Source organism: Bombina bombina, chromosome 6 (genome assembly GCF_027579735.1).
Source record: "Bombina bombina isolate aBomBom1 chromosome 6, aBomBom1.pri, whole genome shotgun sequence".
Lineage (NCBI taxonomy): Eukaryota > Metazoa > Chordata > Amphibia > Anura > Bombinatoridae > Bombina > Bombina bombina.
In genome coordinates, this window is record NC_069504.1 from 517254723 (window position 1) to 517277417 (window position 22695).

Below are 22695 nucleotides of genomic sequence, written 5' to 3' on the forward strand. Positions count from 1 at the left end.
TAAATGGAAGGCACCACGGCCTTCTGCAAAACCTTTCTCCCAAAAATAGCCTCAGATAGAAGCAAAAGTATCAAATCTTGTAAAATTTGGCAAAAGTGTGACAGAGAAGACCAAGTCGCTGCCTTACATATCTGGTCAACAGAACCTCGTTCTTGAAGGGCCCAGGTGGAAGCCACAGCCTAGTGGAGTGAGCTGTGATTCTTTTCAGGAGGCTGCCGCTCCGGCAGTCTCATAAGCCAATCGGATAATGCTTTTAAGCCAAAAGGAAAGAGAGGTAGAAGTCGCTTTTTGACCTCTCCTTTTACCACGAATAAACAACAAACAAGGAAGATGTTTGTTCTGAAATCTTTAGTAGCCTCTAAATAGAATTTTAGAGCACGGACTACGTCCAAATTGTGTAACAAACGTTCCTTCTTTGAAACTGGATTCGGACACAAGAAGGTACAACTATCTCCTGGTTAATATTTTTGTTGGAAACAACTTTCGGAAGAAAATCATGCTTAGTACGCAAAACCACCTTATCTGCATGGAACACCAGATAGGGTGAGAACACTGCAGAGCAGATAACTCTGAAACTCTTCTAGCAGAAGAAATTGCAACTAAAAACAAAACTTTCCAAGATAGTAACTTAATATCTATGGAATGTAAAGGTTCAAACGGAACCCCTTGAAGAACTGAAAGAACTAGATTTTAGACTCCAGGGAGGAGTCAAAGGTCTGTAAACAGGCTTGATCCTAACCAGAGCACTGAACAAATGCTTGAACTTCTGGCACGCTGCCAGTCTTTTGTGAAGTAAATACAGAATAAAGCAGAGATCTGTCCCCTTTAGAGAACTTGCAGATAATCCTTTCTCCAAACCTTCTTGTAGAAAGGATAGAATCCTTAGGAATTTTTATCTTGTTCCATGGGAATCCTTTGGATTCACACCAACAGATATATTTTTTTCCATATTTTATGGTAAATTTTTCTAGTTACAGGCTTTCTAGCCTGATCAGAGTATCTATTACAGAATCTGAAAACCCACGCTTTGATAAAATCAAGCGTTCAATCTCCAAGCCGTCAGTTGGAGGGAAACCAGATTCGGATGTTCGAATGGACCCTGAACAAGAAGGTCCTGTCTCAAAGGTAGCTTCCATGGTGGAGCCGATGACATATTCACCAGGTCTGCATACCAAGTCCTGCGTGGCCACGCAGGAGCTATCAAGATCACAGAGGCCCTCTCCTGATTGATCCTGGCTACCAGCCTGGGAATGAGAGGAAACGGTGGGAATACATAAGCTAGGTTGAAGGTCCAAGGTGCTACTAGTGCATCTACTAGAGTCGCCTTGGGATCCCTGGATCTGGACCCGTAGCAAGGAACCTTGAAGTTCTGACGAGACGCCATCAGATCCATGTCTGGAATGCCCCATAATTGAGTTATTTGGGCAAAGATTTCCTCGATGGAGTTCCCCACTCCCCCGGATGGAATGTCTGACGACTCAAGAAAATCCGCTTCCCAATTTTCCACTCCTGGATGTGGATCGCAGACAAGTGGCAGGAGTGATTCTCCGCCCATTGAATTATCTTGGTCACTTCTTTCATCGCCAGGGAACTCCTTGTTCCCCCCTGATGATTGATATATGACAACGGTCGTCATGTTGTCTGATTGAAACCTTATGAATTTGGCCTTTGCTAGTTGAGGCCAAGCTGTGGAAAGCATTGAATATCGCCTTCAGTTCAGAATGTTTTATCGGGAGAAGAGACTCTTCCCGAGACGATAGACCCTGAGCTTTCAGGGATTCCCAGACCGCGCCCCAGCCCACTAGACTGGCGTCGGTCGTGACAATGACCCACTCTGGTCTGCGGAAGCTCATTCCCTGTGACAGATTGTCCAGGGTCAGCCACCAACAGAGGAATCTCTGGTCTTCTTGATCTACTTGAATCATTGGAGACAAGTCTGTATATCCCCCCATTCCACTGTCTGAGCACTGCACAGTTGTAATGGTCTTAGATGAATTCGTGCAAAAGGAACTATGTCCATTGTTGCAACCATCAATCCTATTACTTCCATGCACTGCGCTATGGAAGGACGAGGAACAGAATGAAGTTACTTGCAAGAGCTTAGAAGTTTTGATTTTCTGACCTCTGTCAGAAAAATCCTCATTTCTAAGGAATCTATTAATTGTTCCAAGAAGGGAAACTCTTGTTGACGGGGACAGAGAACTTTTTTCTTTGTTCACCTTCCATCCGTGAGATCTGAGAAAGGCTAGGACGATGTCCGTATGAGCCTTTGCTTTTGACAGGGACGACGCTTGAATTAGGATGTCGTCCAAGTAAGGTACTACTGCAATGCCCCTTTCGTCTTAGAACCGCTAGAAGGGACCCTAGTACCTTTGTGAAAATCCTTGGAGCAGTGGCTAATCCGAATTGAAGTGCCACAAACTGGTAATGCTTGTCCAGAAGAAAAGCGAACCTTAGGAACTGATGATGTTCCTTGTGGATAGGAATATGTAGGTACGCATCCTTTAAATCCACGGTAAGTCATAAATTGACTTTCCTGGATGGTGGTGTAGGATCGTACGAATAGTTTCCATTTTGAAACGATGGTACCCTGAGAAATTTGTTTAGGATCTTTAGATCCAAAATTGGTCTGAATGTTCCCTCTTTTTTGGGAACTACGAACAGATTGGGAATAAAATCCCATTCCTTGTTCTCTTTATTGGAACTGGATGTATCACTCCCATCTTTAACAGGTCTTCTACACAATGTAAGAATGCCTGTCTCTTTATTTGGTTTGAGGATAAGTGAGACCTGTGGAACCTTCCCCTTGGGGGTAGTCCTTGAATTCCAAGAGATAACCTTGAGAAAACTATTTCTAGCGCCCAAGGATCCCTGAACATCTCTTGCCCAAGCCTGAGCAAAGGAGAGAGAGTCTGCCCCCCACTAGATCCTGGTCCCGGATCGGGGGCTATCCCCTTCATGCTGTTTTGGTAGCAGTGGTAGGCTTCCTTGGCCTGCTTACCCTTGTTCCAGCCTTGCATTGGTTTCCAGGCTGGTTTGGGTTTGTGAAGTATTACCCTCTTGCTTAGAGGCTGCAGGAATTAGAGGCTGGTCCGTTTCTGCGAAAGGGACGAAAATTAGGCTTATTTTTAGCCTTAAAAGACCTATCCTGTGGGAGGGCATGCCCTTTTCCCCCAGTGATGTCTGAAATAATCTCTTTCAAATCTGGTCCAAAATAATGTTTAACCTTTGAAAAGGAATGTTAAGCAATTTTGTCTTGGAAGACACATCCGCTGACCAAGACTTTAGCCAAAGCGCTCTGCGCGCCACGATAGCAAACCCTGAATTTTTCGCCGCTAGTCTAGCTAATTGCAAAGCAAGCATCTAAAACAAAAGGAGTTAGCCAATTTAAGTGCGTGAACTCTGTCCATAACCTCCTCATATGAAGATTCTCTACTGAGCGACCTTTTCTAGTTCCTCAAACCAGAAAAAACGCTGCCGTAGTAGTGACAGGAACAATGCATGAAATTGGTTGTAGAAGGTAACCTTGCTGTACAAACATCTTTTTAAGCCAAACCCCTCTAATTTTTTATCCATAGGATCTTTGAAAGCACCAACTATCTTCGATAGGAATAGTAGTGCGTTTGTTTAGAGTAGAAACCGCCCCCCCTCGACCTTGGGGACTGTCTGCCCATAAGATCCTTTCTGGGGTCGACTATAGGAAATAATTTCTTAAATATAGGGGGGGGGGGACAAAAGGTATGCCGGGCTTTTCCCACTCTTTATTTACTATGTCCGCCACCCGCTTGGGTATAGGAAAAGCGTCGGGGGGGCACCGGAACCTCTAGGAACTTGTCCATCTTACATAATTTCTCTGGAATGACCAAATTGTCAAATCATCCAGAGTAGATAACACCTCCTTAAGCAGTGCTGCGGAGATGTTCTAATTTAAATTTAAATGTCACAACATCAGGTTCAGCTTGATGAGAAATTTTTTCCTGAATCTGAGATTTCTCCATCAGACAAAACCTCCCTCATGGCCCCTTGAGATTGGTGTGAGGGTATGTCAGAACAGTTATCATCAGCGCCCTCTTGCTCTTCAGTGTTTTAAAACAGAGCAATCGCGCTTTCCTCTGATAAGTAGGCATTTTGGATAAAAGATTTGCTATGGAGTTATCCATTACAGCCGTTAATTGTTGCATGGTAATAAGTATTGGCGCACTAGATGTACTAGGGGCCTCCTGTAATGGGCAAAACTGGTGTAGACACAGTAGGGGATGATGTAGTATCATGTTTACTCCCCTCATTTGAGGAATCATCTTGGGCAATATCATTATCTGTGGCATTACTGTCCTTACTTTGTTTGGGACACTATGGCACAATTATCACATAAATTTAAATGGGGAGACACATTGGCTTTCATACATATAGAACATAGCTTATCTGATGGTACAGGACATGTTTAAACAGGCTTAAACTTGTCAACAAGCACAAAAAACGTTTTAAAATAAAACCGTTACTGTCTCTTTAAATTTCAAACAGAAAACACTTTATTACTGAATATGTGAAAAAGTATGAAGGAATTGTTAAAAAATTACCAAAATTTCACAGTGTCTTAAAGCATTAAAAGTATTGCACACCAAATTTCAGAGCTTTAAACCCTTAAAATAACGGAAACCGGAGCCGTTTTTAAATTTTGACCCCTATACAGTCCCAGCTATATGCTTTGCTGAGACCCAACCAAGCCCAGAGGGGAATACGGATACCAAATGACGCCTTCTATAAGCTTTTTTAGTGAATTTTAGATATTCACACATGCATCTGCATGCCTTGCTCTCCAAAAACAACTGCGCAGTAATGGCGCGAAAATGAGGCTCAGTCTATAACTAGAAAGGCCCCCAGACTAAAAAAGGTGTCCCAACACAGTGCCTGCCGTTTTTTTAAACGTTCCCCAAGATTATAATGCCAATTGTTAGCTAAAATCTGCATAATATGTCCCAATAAAGCAATCGTTTTAGCCCATAAAAATGTCTACCAGTTTTTAAGCCCCTTTTTTTAAGCCCCTTTATTCTTTTATGTTTGACTAAGAAAATGGCCTTACCCGGTCCCCATGAGGGGAAATGACAGCCTTCCAGCATTACATGGTCTTGTTAGAAATATGGCTAGTCATACCTTAAGCAGAAAAGTCTGCTAACTGTTTCCCCCAACTGAAGTTACTTCATCTCAACAGTCCTCTGTGGAAACAGCAATCGAGTTTAGTTACTGTCTGCTAAAATCATCTTCCTCTTACAAACAGAAATCTTCATCCTTTTCTGTTTCAGAGTAAATAGTACATACCAGCACTATTTTAAAATAACAAACACTTGATAGAAGAATAAAAACTACATTTAAACACCAAAAAACTCTTAACCATCTCCGTGGAGATGTTGCCTGTGCAACGGCAAAGAGAATGACTGGGGTGGGCGGAGCCTAGGAGGGACTATATGGCCAGCTTTGCTGGGACTCTTTGCCATTTCCTGTTGGGGAAGAGAATATCCCACAAGTAAGGATGACGCCGTGGACCGGTACACACCAATGTTGGAGAAATACATGTCAGGGTTTTTATACAAAAAAATTCTTTAAACAGCCCTGAAAACACCCCCTGACATATGTATTTTTCATGTGTCTCTTTTTTAAAGCGGCAATATGGTCAGTATACCCCTACAGCTTAATTGAGCGTTAATACCCGATACTCACATGCTTTATAGTCCCCTATACATTTCTAAACCAATAACATTTGACTAATGAATGTATTATCTTCGATCTATCAAGAGGTATAGAGAAATCATAAGTATCACCCTGCCTTTTACTACACTCATTTTTGTGGTATCCCATCCCGCCCCCCCCCGCCCCCCCCCCCCGTATGTAGTATATCAGTCTGATCCCGCTTATTACAGTCAGTCCAGCGCCAAAATACCAGGCAATTCCTCTCTGAACAAGGAACACAGCAACCCCAGACGATCGTTTCGGCCTTCATTGGGCCTCGTCAGTGAGGTGTAGCCATATTCCTCTAAGCACACTGAGCAAGGAGTCCACGTCTGGTTGCCCCTTTTTCCCATAGGGAGACTAAATACATACAGAGAGAAGTGCACTCACAGGAACTAACAACTGGCTCAATACCATTGTTAGCCTGTTCTATGGCGATTTACCACCTGGTGCAACTTTTTAGCCCAGTAATACTTTTCACAGAGTGGAACTTTACTGTTCAGAGAAGAATTGCCTGGTATTTCGGTGCTGCACTGACCGTAATAGGCGGGATCAGACTGATATACTACAGGAAAGTTTTACTCTGTGAAAAGCATTGCAACAGGCTAGCAATGGTATTGAGCTGGATGTTCGTTCCTGTGAGTGCATTTCTCTATGTATGTATTTAGTCTCCCTAAGGGAAAAAGGGCGGAACCCAGACTTGGACTCCTTGCTCAGTGTGCTTAGAGGAATGTGGCTACACCTCACTGACGAGGCCCAATGAAGGCCCGAATACGATCGTCTGGGGTTGCTGTGTTCCTTGTTCAGAGAAGAATTGCCTAGTATTTCGGTGCTGGACTGACCGTAATAGGCGGGATCAGACTGATATACTACAGGAAAGTTTTACTCTGTGAAAAGCATTGCTGGGCTAAAAGAAGTTGCACCCAGGTGGTAAATCGCCATAGAACAGGCTAACAATGGTATTGAGCTGGATGTTCGTTCCTGTGAGTGCATTTCTCTATGTACGTATTTAGTCTCCCTAAGGGAAAAAATGGGCAACCAGACGTGGACTCCTTGCTCAGTGTGCTTAGAGGAATGTGGCTACACCTCACTGACGAGGCCAAATGAAGGCCGAAACGATCGTCTGGGGTTGCTGTGTTCCTTGTTCATAGAAGAATTGCCTGTATTTCGGTGCTGGACTGACCGTAATAGTCGGGATCAGACTGATATACTACAGGAAAGTTTTACTCTGTGAAAAGCATTGCTGGGCTAAAAGAAGTTGCACCCAGGGTGGTAAATCGCCACAGAACAGGCTAACAATGGTATTGAGCTGGATGTTCGTTCCTGTGAGTGCATTTCTCTATGTATGTATATGTATATATTATAATGTATATATGTGTATATATATCTATATATATATATATTATATATATATATAATATATATATTGTAGCAACAAAGCACACTCCCACTCAAAAAGCATCCACCAGGGTGCAGGCAAAAATAACAATAAACGAAACAAGAAAGCTTGAACTCGCTGGATTTGTGAAAAAAGTGCTTTAATTAGCACAAAAAAGTGATGTTTCGGGATCAATCACCCCTTCATCAGACCGTTTGGTCTGGTGAAGGGGTGATTGACCCCCGAAACGTCACTTTTTTGTGCTAAGTAAAGCACTTTTTCACAAATCCAAGAGAGTGGAAGCTTCTTGTTTCGTTATATATATATATATACATACACATACATACATACATACACACATACAGTATATACACAGTGTATATATATTATATATATATATATATATATACACATACACACACAGTATATATATATATATATATATATATATATATATATATATATATATATATGTATATATATATATATATATATACACACATACACACACACACACACAGTATATATTTATATATATATATATGTATATATATATATATAATATATATATATAAAACACACAGTATATACAGTATATATACAATCATACAGTATATATATATATATATATATATATATACACACACATACATATATATATATATACACATACATACACACACACACAATATATATATATATATATATATATATATATACACACACAGTATATAAATATATATATATATACCCCATGTGTGTCTTGCATATATATATATATATATATATATATACACATACATACACACACTTCTTTTTTGTGTGTGTATGGCAGTGGGTGATATTAATATAAATTAAACTGAGATGCCACATACCTCACTTGTAACTGAATATGCGATGATAATAACCAGGGTCACTCTGCTCACGATCTCTGACTGTTCTAATCTTCTCACACTGACAATCAAATTTAATTGTCACATGCTGTGTGAGGCTGGCACTGCAAAAGTAATCTAAAGTTGCAGAGAGAGTGAGCATGACGTCACGTATGTGATCACGTGACTCCCTAAGCATAACTCCTTTACAGCTTTATTGCTGACCTCAGCATGGCAGATAAAACTACAACTTTACACTTTTTTCTTCAATATTTAAAAAACTAATATACTTTAAAAATGCATCTGTTTATTAATCTCTTAATCTTTGTTTTGAATATATAATTTTGTTTATCATTTTTGTAGTGATTAATGTATCTGTAAAACATTATCTAGCTGTTGAAGAACTCTTTCATGTAAGTGAGGATACATTTTTTTGCCAGTGGGCCATATACATACCTGCATACAGGTACGTTTGCAACATGAATAGGAAGGATACGTATGCTCCCTGACTGTTAGTTATAAAATAATAATAATAATAAGATCCCATTGCCAGATAGAGCTTAGTTTTACAAAAAAAGTTTTTCCAATGTCACGTTCCTTAAAGGGATATAAAAACTCAAACAATTTATTTTGTGATTTAGACAGAGCACACGATTTTAAAAAGTCTCTAATTTACTCCTATCAAATTTGCTTTGTTCCCATCGTATTCTTTGTTGAAGAGATACCTAGGTAGGTGTCTGAAGCACTACATGGCAGGAAATAGTGCTGCCATCTAGTATACTCTTTATATGGCTAACATTCCTTGCCATATAGTGCTGCCAACAAGGTGCATGCTCCTAAGCTTACATCCCTGCTTTAAAAAAAAAGATAACAATAGAATGAAGAAAAACGTTGGGGTTTATGTCTCTTTAATAAGTATAATGGTTATTTTTTTAATAACTTTAGGGAAATATTCAATATATATTTAGTGTTCACTGCTTTTTAAAACATAAAAAAATATTTTAGAGAGATGGTGTCCACATAAAGTAAAAGGGAGTAAAATAATCTCAGCTGCATATTTTTGCTGTGTTTTTGGTATCAGATATTGAAAATGAAACACCAAGAAAACTTCAGTGCACTTCATGGGGAACTTATATTTAGGCTAACCAGATTCAGCCTCTAAATATTGCATATGAAAAACATAAATTATGCTTACCAAATAATTTCATTTCCTTCTGTATAAGGAGAGTCCACTGCATCATTCCTTACTGTTGGGAATACTGAACCCGGCCACCAGGAGGAGGCAAAGACACCCCAGCCAAAGGCTTAAAAATACCTCTCCAACTTCCCCATCCCCCAGTCATTCTGTTGAGGGAACAAGAAACAGTAGGAGAAATATCAGGGTATAAATAGTGCCAGAAGAAAAATATTATTTAGAGGGCCACCCATCGGAGAACACGGGCGGGGGCCGTGGACTCTCCTTATACAAAATTAAATTAAATTATCTGGTAAGCATAATTTATGTTTTCCTTCTTAATATAAGGAGAGTCCACGGCATCATTTCTTACTGTTGGGAAACTTATACCCAAGCTCTAGAGTACATTGAATGATAACAAGAGGGACAAAAAGATAGGTGGACCCTAATCTGAGGGCACCACAGCCTGCAAAACATCTCCCCTGAAAGCTGCTTCAGCTGAAGCAAAAACATCAAACTTGTAAAATTTTGAAAAAGTATGTAAGGAGGACCAGGTAGCCGCCTTACAAATCTGATCCATAGAGGCCTTGTTCTTATAGGCCCAAGAGGAAGCCACTGCTCCAGTAGAACGAGTCATAATCCTTTTAGGAGGTTTATGTCCCGCTGTAACATTGTCAAGGGTAACAGCATTGTCATTCACAACTTTGGTAATCTGAAAAGGTCCAATAAAAGCTACACTGAGTTTCTTACTAGGTTTTTTGAGCTTAATATTTTTCGTGGATAACCAGACTTTATCTCCCACTTTATATGTGGGTGGAGGGCGTCTTCTGAGATCATAGTAATGTTTCTGGTTCTTTTGTGCTTCGGCAATATTCTCCTTTAAGTGTTGGAAAAGGTCCAGAAAAGAGTTGGTGGTGTCATCCACTTGAGGACAGGTGGTGTCGGAATGGGGTTGTAAATGGAATGAGGGATGGAACCCATAATTTGCAAAGAATGGTGATTTGCGGGTAGTAGAGTTTACAGAGTTGTTATATGCGAATTCCGCCATAGATAGGCTCTGAAACCAATGGTTTTGTTGGTTTGAGCAATAGCACCTGAGGTACTGTTATATCCATTGGTTAACTCTCTCGGTCTGGCCATTGGTCTGTGGGTGAATGAGGTGCTGTAGCGATGTTTCAACTTGCATAATTACACATAACTGTCTCCAGAAACGGGAGATAAATTGGGTTCCCCTGTCGGAGATGATGGTCTGTGGCATGCCATGCAGTTTGATGATGTTACTGATGAACAAGCTGGCAGTTTCTGAGGACGTGGGTAACGTGATAAGGTATGAAGTGAGCCATTTTGGAAAAGAGGTCTACCACGACAAAGACCGTGTTATGGCTGCTCGAGTTAGGAAGGTCCACTATGAAATCCATTCCTATGGATTCGCCAGGGGTCTGTCGGGTATTGGGAGAGACATAAGTAACCCATAAGGCCTTTTCCTATCAGTTTTTACAGACTGGTACATATAGGACATGAATCAATATAATCTTTGACTGATCGGGATAAGAAAGGCCACCAATAAGACCTTTTAATCAAATTAATGGTCTTTGTAATGCCAGGATGTCCAGCCATTGGTGATCTTTAAGGATGGTCGTTCGTAAAGTTAGAGGTATATAGAGTTTGTCTTCATGGTATAGATATCCATCTGGACGTAGTATGAGTTGTTCCTTTGGTGCAGAGATATCCTCTGTTTGTCTCTGTTTCAATTATTCTGGAAAGCTAGGAGTTAGTGCTATGATTTGTTCAATTGGAATTACTGGGGAAGGTTGGTTGAAAGTTGTTGGTTTCCTGTCCTTCCTTGATAAGGCGTCGGCCTTGCCATTCTTGCTTCCAGGCCTATAAGTGATGTGGAATTTGAATCTGGAGAGGAATAGGCTCCATCTGAGTTGTTGTGCAGATAGTGTTCTGTTAGTCTGTAGGTGTTTCAAATTCTTATGGTCAATATAGATGAGATAGGGAACTTAGTTCCTTCAAGGAGGTGTTGTCAGTGTTTCCAGGGATGCCTTTATCACCAACAGTTCCCTTCTCACCTACTGGGTAGCTATATTCAGCGGAGGTCATCACCCTGGAGTAGTAGGCAACTGGATGTATAAGTTTCTCTGGTGATTCTTGTTGTGACAGAATAGATCCTAAGGCGTAGTCAGAGGCATCTACTTAAAAGATGTATTGGGAATCTGGATTCGGAAAGCGTAAGATAGGTGCTTGGCAGAAAGACTGTTTCAATGTATCGAAAATGCTTTGCGTTGCTGATGACCATTGGAATGGAACCTTGATACTTGTGAGAGAAGTGAGGGGTTTAGCAAGTGTTGAGTAATTCTTGATGAATTTCCTGTAGTAGTTTGTGAAACCCAGGAAACGCTGTAGTTCCTTTTTTGAGGAAGGTACTGGCCAAGTCTTTATCGCTTCTATTTTTGCATTGTCCATTACTATACCTTTTGGAGAGATATGATATCCAAGGAATGTTATTTCTGTTGTATGAAAAAGACACTTCTCAGGCTTGGTGTACAGATGATGCTGACGTAAACGGGAAAGAACCCATCTCACATGTTTTTGATGATCCTTCATATTTTTGTAATATACACGGATGTCATCGAGGTATACCACAACACAGGTATCTAGCAGATCTCTGAAAACATTGTTAATGAGATGTTGGAATGTTGCGGGCGCATTGCAGAGGCTGAATGGCATCACATTGTATTCATACAACCCATAATGAGTTCTGAAGGCTGTGAGCCATTCGTCCCCTTTTCTGATGCGAATGAGGTTATATGCGCTTCTAAGGTCTAATTTAGTGTAAACTTGAGCTTCACTGAGACGTTCAATAAGTTCTGGGATCAATGGTTAAGAGTACCGATTTTTCACAGTCCTCTTGTTTAATTCTCGGTAGTCAATTATGGGTCTCAGGGTTTGGTCCTTATTTTTGACAAAGAATATGCCAGCTCCTGCTGGGGAAGTAGATGGTTGAATGAACCCCTTCTTCAAATTTTCGGTGATATATGTTTTTAAATGCTCCAATTCGGGTTGGGAGAGCGGATATATATGTCCATATGGAATGCTGGACCCTGGTATGAGCTCGATCAGACAGTCATAGTCACAATGAGGTGGGAGATTTTCCGCTTCTTTTTTGCTGAATACGTCTTGGAAATCTACATACTTTGATGGTAACGGGAAATCACTCACGTGACAAATGCTTGGATGTGGGTAACATGTATTTCTACAATAATCAGAGAAATTGTACTTCTAGCTGGTCCCAGAGTATGGTAGGTTGATGGGTTTGTAGCCTAACACTACTGGGAATAGAGGTGAAGGAATGATGTTGAATGAAATATACTCTACATGAGCAATATGGGTTGTTGCCTTTAATGGTATGGTTTGATGTGTAATGGGTCCTGTATTGATCAGGGACCCATCAATAACTCGGATAGAGACAGGTTTTGCTTTCAACACAACAGGTATTTTATTTTTATGTACAAGAGCAGAATCTATAAAACTTGTATAGGCTCCGGAGTCGATAATAGCTTCACTGTGATGGTGATGATAGTCCCACTGTAACGAAAGAGACAGGGAACAATAAGCAACATAATTGACTTTTGAAGTTAGACAGGCATTTCTGAGGAGGGACTTGTGCTTCTTCTGTCTTTGTAAGATTGGGCAATCCTTCACAACATGCTGACTGGAAGCGCAGCACATACAGAGATGTTTAAGTCTGTGATGGTTACGTTCTTCTGGTTGTAGAGGTCCTTTGGTAAACCCTATATCCATTGGTTCTGCAGCCTGACCACTGGAGGCTTTACGGTATATGGGCAATTCCTTGGTGGATGGATCTGAGGCATGTCTTTCCACCCTCCTTTCTCGGAGACGTCTATCGATTTGTATGCTGAAAGCTATAAAACCATCTAAATACTTGGGGAGTTCTGTGCGGTTTAGCTCGTCCTTCACAGGATCGGATAAGCCTATGCGATATTGATTTCTGAGAGCTATACCGCTCCATTCGGTATCCTTGGAGTACTGCTTAAATTCAGTGAGATACTCCTCTACAGGTCTCTTCCCCTGTTTAAGGGATCTCATATTTGATTCAGCTGTGAGCTGCTTATTCGTGTCTTTGTAGAGAACCCCCATCTCCTTGAAGAAATCTTCTAGGGAAGAGAGTATTGGATGATCTTCTATGAAGAAAGAGTCAGCCCATTGTCGGGGTTCACCTCTAAGGAAGGAAATAACTGTTAGCACTTTTATGCGTTCAGTACAGTAAGTCTTTCTTTATAGGGTGAACAAAAGATTTCATGCATTTTTAAATTGTGTAAATTGAGACCTGTCACCTGAAAATTTATCAGGTAATCAGACCTGTGGTTCAGGAGTAGCATCTGCAGGGGTTAATCTGGTTGTCATAGTATCCTTTATGATTCCAGAAAGGTTATCATTTTGTATTTGTAATTCGCTAAATGCTTGAGACAATTGATCAACTCTTTGAGAGAGTGCATACACTATTTGGGGTAGGTCTGCTGGATCCATTCCCAGGCTTCAGTATTCTGTAAAGCATAATTAGTTTGTGGATCACAACTGCAGTTCCTATAAATTATAATATTTTGTATGCCTTTGTTGCAAGTAAAGTTACTAAATATACTGTGTAATATAGTAACCTGTGCAAGGCAATTGATATAAGTTGTTTCGTTTGTATGAAAATGATTGGTTAGAATTTGCTACTATTAACTTTTATAGGAGATACTAATAAAGGTTCCCTTTAAGCTAGTAGTGAAGAAAAGATTTACTCCCTGTGATGTAGGAGTTAAACTTGTGTGCTGCAAGGTTACTATACACTGAGCAAGTGGTTTGGCTGTGTGCCAGAATCTGGGAAGCGGAGACCAGGTTAAACTGAAGACACTGAGAGCTGTGTTAAAGCTAGGAGCAGGAGGACTGCGTTGTTAACTTCGGGCCTGTGAGAATCAGCGTAGTAAGAATCAGCTGATGACTGTAGCAGTGACTGCTTTCAGAACGGTTTGGATTACAAGCTGACAGCGTGAGAGAGATTCCACCAGAGACTCTTTGTTCACCAGCGTGTGCGCTCAGTTCCCTGGAATTCACAGCGGGTGTAAGTGGTAAAGGACAAAAAGAAGTTAGAGCGATGTTATGTAGCTTCCGTTATTCACTTGCTGCTAGAATTTGCAGTCAACGGTCTCTGTGAATTTCCTCACTTGTCACAGCAAATGATGAAGGTAGAAGTCCCTAAAAGCTTTAGGGGATTCCTAGTAACGATAGGTAGTTCAGGTTAAACAATCCAGGAAAAACAAGGTGGTTAAGCAAGGATAGGAATTCCTCATTCGGTCTCTGAACAAACAATACTGAAGCACAGAGTTAGGGGCGTGGCAGGCTTAAATAACTTCTGCTGAGGTTAAGTTTGTAATTAAAGGGACAGCATGGTACCTGCAAATGTTGGTTATTCCTGACACACTGTGACCCTGTCTTCTAGCGTTTTCAACATATGTAAAAAATTTAAACAATCTTACCAGAATCCATGCTGTCTTGTAGCATCACTCCTGACATGGACTTGAGTGGGAAAACAAGCAGGCAGTGAAACTCATCAACACTGATTGCTTTGGAGCTGTTAGCAGGCAGTCTGGATGGGTTCGCAGCAACTCTCCCTGCATCTCCAGACTCTAACTTTTGTCAGTGCTCTCACTGAGAGGCTGACAAGACTACTTAAAACTCCAGTCCCATATTGAAGGGCAGATACCCTTCCTAAGGAACTGCTACGAAATCTTCTGACACTTCTCTGCCATCCTCCCGTGACGAAAGGCAAAGAATGACTGGGGGATGGGGGAAGTGGGAGAGGTATTTAAGCCTTTGGCTGGGGTGTCTGTCTCCTCCTGGTGGGCAGGTTCAGTATTCCCAACAGTAAGGAATGATGCAGTGGACTCTCCTTATATTAAGAAGGAAATAACTGTGTGACCCCTGAAAGTGCCCAGATGTGAGATTGTTTTTAAAACAGCACTTGCTATAGGCAAGATTCAAATGTTGCTCTTCTTACTGAATTTTACACATATTGTAATATTTTGTGAATAAGGTATGCCTCACTTTACAGAGCTTCCCTTTACAGCGCTTTGTGGAGCTGAAGTTCAACCTCCAAGGATTTTGAAACAGTGCTGTAATCATCGTGAGATTGCGAGAAAAGTTACTGGCACCATTTTGTTATGCTTAGTTCACTCTGTTGTCAGCATTACAGTGCAATCTGTGTCTCAGTGTTATAGTCTGACATATTTTACAACAGTAATTGTCACTATTTTACAGGTATATTATTTATTGAATACTAATTGAATACTGTGCTGTGCTAATGTTAAACTAAACGTAGCACTATTGCACCCCTAATTTATGTTAGTTCAAACATTTTTTCAAGTTTTTAAACACACTGGCAAGTGAAAAGAAAGCTAAAACTGCCTTGTTTCACTTTAAGGCGGTTTTCACTTTACAGCGAGGCTCCGGTCCCTAACCCGTTGTATGAGCGGGGTATACCTGTATTCATTTTGCATGTATGTTGTATTTGTTAGACTCACTTTACATATAGGAAACAATAATTCAATCTCTGGTACGGTATTGAAATCAACATTTTGTCTCTTGACAAGTAAGAAGCTAATGTGAAGGTTAATGGTCACAGGAAATAGTTGAATTATTAACCGACTACCTATAAGCTTTTGTTCAATACCTATTCTTTAGTAACACTTTAGTGACAAAAGACATGGCAAGCCCATAAGAACCATGTCGTACAGTGTGAAATGAACATTACTACAAGAAAGATAGACAGGATTTTAGAGAAAGCATCAAATATGGTTTTAAAAATAATCTGCAATACTGAAAAATGTGTTATTGTAACATTTGTTTGAAACATCCCAAAAACATAGAAGACAATCTAACCTCAGACTTTTTAATAATTTCACCATACAGACTCCATAGATTACCAAGATACGCTATACAAATATCAGGGAAAGTGGTGTTGGACATTAGTCATTTTTAATTGAACTGAAATGATGGCAAGTTGATGGTGCTTAGCCAATGAGTCATTAAATCTAGTCCAAAATCTATTCCCAAAACTATTAAGCATCTTTAAGTTATATATTTTTGTCAGCCACTAATGTTAGCACAGTAAATGAAAAAACTATACTAACCTTTTTTCAGCTGGCTGAGTTTGTGGTGCAGAGAATCAAACTTTCTGGCACCAACACACAGAAGCCTTTCCACTCTTTCCGCAGAGACATCCAAGGGACTCGGGAGCTTTCTACATACCATTGCTTAAAGATCTGGTTAAGGAATAATACTCTAAGCCCCAGAAGGGCACTACCTGCAAGAGGTCAAGAAGGTTAATGGCCTGGTTTCAAAGCACTCTCTTCATCTTCAGACTGTGTAATGCCTGTTTAGAGAAAATGTTATAGGTTCTCAAATGTGTCGTGACAGATGAATCTGTCTGGCAAAATGAAAAGATTGCTATAAAAAAAAAAAAAAGTATTTTAATTATAGAAAGGGTCTGCCAGAATATGCAGCTCTATCCAGACCGAAGACTGGCACAGTATTAGGATTTAGTGGCAATGACTTTATACTTTAACACCACCAGCTGTTAACACAGACTTCCATAATTCATGTAGTAGAGAAGTGCGGAAAATGTCTAGTGCCAAATGTAAAAAGAAAAACGTATAACTTTTGCTAGCAGGTGCCACAGCCAAGATTGCTTTATGAACGTATTCCAAATCAAATAATGTGCTCAATTGTATCTGGCATGATATTGCTTGCTGTCTTTAAGCAATATATACATACATAAAAGATCACTGCAATAAAGTTAAAAGCATTTATTAAGTCTTCCCTGCTCCAAATATTGGAATTCTCTTAATTTATTTTATTTATTTTTTAAAAGTGATCGATCCAGAACATATGAGAAAATTATAACATACAGAAGAGAAATTTGTAAATGCTTTTCTGGTTTCTGATCATTAGTTATTCTTTTTCAAATGCTTTACATTTTAGTAGGGAGACAGAATATAATAAAAAAGTTACTGGGTGTATATTCTAAACCAACAGAAGTGTCTTGTTAGTTTTTTTGTGAGATATTTCAGTATAAAACCCATGTGCTTTTCCTAGTAGATATGCACTACTTTAAAGGGACATAAATCTTAAAAATAAAATGCACAGAAATGCATCTTATGTATGCATTGTGTTCAGATTATACTTACATATGCCAGCATTCTAACACTGTGAAATGACTTTTCATCACCATTGAGAAATATATGGACTGCAGGCCCTATGAGTAGGCATAATGCTTGTATGCAGTTCCTTGGGACATATGTACTTATGTTCTGTACACAGTAAAAGTTTCACTGAGTCCTAACTTTACCCGATACATTAACCAAAATATTGCTTCTTTTCAATAGTGAAATGCATTTGTGTGCATTGTAACCTTCTGCTTTACGCTCTTTTAGCCTGTCCAGCACTGTGTACTGATACCGTTTTCCAAACCATTAGAAAACATATTTCAAGCAGATTTTTGCAAGATTTTTACACTTTTCTATCACATCAGCCTTAGTGTATGGCAATCCCATTGTCCTGTGTTGAGCGCAATATCTGTGCAAGGTTGTTTTTTTCAGTGTGAATTATTTGTTGGTACTTGGCTCATATTTTAATAAGCAAGACCGTTATCTGGAGTTGCTATGAAAAACCCAAGCAAGAACAAATTTCCCACAGTGGCTCCATTTCAGAAACTTGCTCTTACTCCCATCATTATTATTTAGTGAGAGCTCTTTATGCAGCTTATTAAGCAGCAAATGGCAATCCCAATAGCTAGAACAGCAGAACCTAGATCAAATAGACCACCAATCAGGATTTGGGGAAATTCAGGTTAACTGTCAAAACTGAGGTCTTGTAATGCAGGGTTCTTCAAACCACAGGTGGGGACCCATTACGGTGTCGCAACACAATGCTTACTGGGCCACCACTTGTGTGTGTGTTGTAAGAGAGTGTGTGTGTTGTATTTGTGTTGTAGAAGTGTGTGTGTGGTGTGTTATGAGAGTGTGTGTGGTGTGTGTTATATGAGTGTGTTGCATGAGAGAGTGTATATTATCTTTTACAACACTTTCAAGTTTGACTACAATCAGGAATAAAGTATACACACATTGTAGTCAACTTGTCAAAAATTGCAGCTATTCTATTGTATATTAATTTAGAAATGTTCAAACTAAGCATAAAAATAGGGTCGCGGAAGTATGTAATATGTTACTGGGTCTTGGGGGGGGGGAGTTTGAAGAACCTTGTTGAAATGTACAAGTGCCAAATACAGAACAAATAGCTGCTATCTGCAGATACTCACTTGTTGAATTTAAAGTGACTGTAAAGTTTACACATTATAAAAAAAGGTCCGCAATCTAAGAAATATTTTAGAGACTTTAATCGATTACTGATAATGAAGATGTGCTACATATTACTTTTCCATCTAGCCGTGCCATTCTAACACCCCACGCTCCGACCGCCCACTTCAAAACTCTTTTTTTTTTGTGAGCTTAAACTGTATTCCAGTCGACGCTCTAGCCGTGCGGCACTTTTTCTGTAGCTAGAGTGCCTATTGGAGAACAGTTTAAAGTGTTAGCTGCAAAATATGGTAACAAATGTACTGTTCTAACAGCTTTTAAATGTATTTTGTATGCAGATCTTTTTAAAGCAGTGCCTAACTGCTGAAACATACTATGCATAAATAAAATATTAACTTAATATCAATTCAACTAAAGGTTTAATGGAAATCATATCAGGGTACGCAAGGGGGGAGCTCTTGTAGATACTGCTTAAAGGGACATGAAACAAATTATTCAGACAGAGCATAAATTTTTAAAAAAGCTTCCAATTTACTTTTATTATCAAAATTGCTTTGTTCTCATGGTTTTCTTTGTTAAAGAGATACCTAGATCGGTAGTGTGCACGTCTGGAGCACTAAATGCAAAAAAATAAAATAAGTGCTGCCATCAAGTGCTCTCGCTTATGTATAACATTCTTTCAAAACTGCTGCAAACATGTACACATCCCTAAACCAATTTCCCTGCTTTTCAACAAATGACACCTTGGAACAAAGAAAATGTTATAATAAAAGTAAAATGCAAAGTAATTTAAAATTGCATTTTCTATCTGAACCATGAAAGAAAAAAGTTTAAAGGGACATGAAACCAAAAAAATGTGTTTCATGATTCAGATAGAGAATACAATTTTGCTTCTACAATCACCATTCTCTAGTTATTCTTTGCTGAAGAGATAGCTAGATAGGTAGTGTGCACATGTCTGGAGCACTATGTGACAGGAAATAGTGCTGCCATTTAGTGCTCCTGCTAATGCACACTTCTGAACGTGCTTTCCTGCCTTTCAATAAAGGATAACAAGAAAACAAAGAAAATCTGATAAAAAAAAATTGGAAAGTTGTTTAACCCCTTAACGACTGAGGACGTGCAGGGTACGTCCTCAGAAAAAAGGCAGTTAATGCCTGAGAACGTACCCTGCACGTCCTCAGTGTGGAAAGCAGCTGGAAGCGATCCTGCTCGCTTCCAGCTGCTTTCCGGTTATTGCAGTGATGCCTCGATATGGAGGCATCCTGCAATAACCTTTTTAAGTCATCCGGTGCAGAGAGAGCCACTCTGTGGCCCTCTCTGCACCGGAGATCGGTGGCTACCTGCGTTGGTGGGTGGGAGCCGGACCGGGAGGCGTGGTGGCGGCCATCGATGGCCATGTGGATGTGAAGGGGGGGCGGGATCGTGGGCGGGGGTGGCTGGGGGCGCGCACGGGAGGGTGGGGGCGGGCGCGTGCACGGGGAGGGAGCGGATGGGAACCGCTACACTGCAGAAAATGGGAAATAAAAAATATATAACAAAATAAAATTTTAAACAATCAGCAAGGTGGTGGGGGGTTGTCTGTGGGGGGGGGGGGGGAAGCTACACTACAGAAAAAAAACAAAAAAAACCAAAAAAAATCATTTTTTATTGTAAAACTGGGTACTGGCAGACAGCTGCCAGTACCCAAGATGGCCCCCAATAAGGCAGAGGGAGGGTTAGAGAGCGGTTTTGGGGGGGATCAGGGAGGTTGGGGGCTAAGGGGGGGATCCTACACAGTAGCATATGTAAATATGCTAAAAAAAAATTCATTTTTTTTTTAAAAACCCTTTTATTTTAGTACTGGCAGACTTTCTGCCAGTACTTAAGATGGCGGGGACAATTGTGGGGTGGGGGAGGGAAGGGAGCTGTTTGGGAGGGATCAGGGGGTGGGATGTGTCAGATGGGAGGCTGATCTCTACACTAAAGCTAAAATTAACCCTGCAAGCTCACTACAAACTCCCTAATTAACCCTTTCACTGCTAGCCATAATACACGTGTGAGGCGCAACAGGATTTAGTGGCCTTCTAATTACCAGAAAGCAACGCCAAAGTCATATATGTCTGCTATTTCTGAACAAAGGGGATCCCAGACAAGCATTTACAACCATTTGTGCCATAATTGCACAAGCTGTTTGTAAATGATTTCAGTGAGAAACCTAAAATTGTGAAAAATTTTACGTTTTTTTTAATTTGATCGCATTTGGCGGTGAAATGGTGGCATGAAATATACCAAAATGTGCCTAGATCAATACTTGGGGTTGTCTACTACACTACACTAAAGCTAAAATTAACCCTACAAGCTCCCTAAAAGCTCCCTAATTAACCCCTTAACTGCTGGGCATGATACACTTGTGGTGCGCAGTGGCATTTAGCGGCCTTCTAATTACCAAAAAGCAACGCCAAAGCCATATATGTGTGCTATTTCTGAACAAAGGGGATCCCAGAGAAGAATTTACAACCATTTATGCCATAATTGCACAAGCTGTTTGTAAATGATTTCAGTGAGAAACCTAAAGTTTGTGAAAAAATTTGTGAAAAAGTGAACAATTTTTTGTATTTGATCGCATTTGGCGGTGAAATGGTGGTATGAAATATACCAAAATTGGCCTAGATCAATACTTTGGGATGTCTACAAAAAAAAAATATATACATGTCAAGGGATATTCAGGGATTCCTGAAAGATATCAGTGTTCTAATGTAACTAGCGCTAATTTTGGAAAAAAATGGTTTGGAAATAGCAAAGTGCTACTTGTATTTATGGCCCTATAACTTGCAAAAAAAGCAAAGAACATGTAAACATTGGGTATTTCTAAACTCAGGACAAAATTTAGAAACTATTTAGCATGGGTGTTTTTTGGTGGTTTTAGATATGTAACAGATTTTGGGGGTCAAAGTTAGAAAAAGTGTGTTTTTTTCCATTTTTCCTCATATTTTATCATTTTTTTTATAGTAAATGATAAGATATGATGAAAATAATGGTATCTTTAGAAAGTCCATTTAATGGCGAGAAAAACGGTATATAATATGTGTGGGTACAGTAAATGAGTAAGAAGAAAATTACAGCTAAACACAAACACCGCAAAAAATGTAAAAAATAGCCTTGGTCCCAAACGGACAGAAAATGGAAAAGTGCTCTGGTCACTAAGGGGTTAAAAATGTTCTCTCTGAAGCATGACAGAAAAATGTTTGGCTTCATGTCCCTTTAAGCAAATTTGTACCTTCCTAAATTGCTGGAAAATTAGCCTAGAAATATTGCATTCACAGCACAATATAAGACTTTATGATTGCAGGGAGACATACTGGGCCAGATTACGAGTGGAGTGCAAAATTGCGTTTTCGCGAGCGCAATATTTGCGCTCCACTCGTAATTCCAGAGCACGCAAAACAGAATTTATGTTTACCTGATAAATTACTTTCTCCAACGGTGTGTCCGGTCCACGGCGTCATCCTTACTTGTGGGATATTCTCTTCCCCAACAGGAAATGGCAAAGAGCCCAGCAAAGCTGGTCACATGATCCCTCCTAGGCTCCGCCTTCCCCAGTCATTCGACCGACGTAAAGGAGGAATATTTGCATAGGAGAAATCATATGATACCGTGGTGACTGTAGTTAAAGAAAATAAATTATCAGACCTGATTAAAAAACCAGGGCGGGCCGGGGTGAATGGCCGCTGCTGTGTGAAGCTCCGGCACCAGAGTTGCTCCTGATAGCCCATAATAGAGGGTATTATTTAAAAATTTTGGATCCCCAATACAGTCAAGAGGTGCTAATCCCATACACATCTCCCAGACACCGGACAATGTGAAAATCAGAGCGGGAACCGCAACAGAGCTATCGCAAGATACCGGCTGGGACATATGGCCTCGGGGACCATATCAGGGGTAAGACCCGACTTTCTAACATAATAGCCTACAAAAGAGGCTGAAGCGTTATTAGGTGGCTCACTACAGTCGCTAAGTCAGACGCTCCTTTATACGGCTCTAACCGCAAACAGAGAGGAGATGTAAATTTTGTATGACGCCATTAGGGCCTAGACCGCAGGTGAACCGGGACACATATGAGAAAGGATAAACTTGAATCCAGGCAGATGGCTATAGCGTGCGAACATAAACCCAGAGGTACCT

The 22695-nt window shown here is 40.2% G+C and overlaps 1 protein-coding gene across 1 annotated transcript in view; it reads right to left on the reverse strand.

Annotated features, from left to right (window-relative positions):
* EFL1 (elongation factor like GTPase 1) overlaps positions 1-22695 on the reverse strand; it is an 869365-nt gene that overhangs the window by 772013 nt on the left and 74657 nt on the right. Inside the window, exon 11 of the mRNA XM_053717412.1 lies at positions 16348-16470. Coding sequence (XP_053573387.1) covers positions 16348-16470 — 123 coding nt within the window. The remainder of the gene's footprint in view (positions 1-16347; positions 16471-22695) is intronic.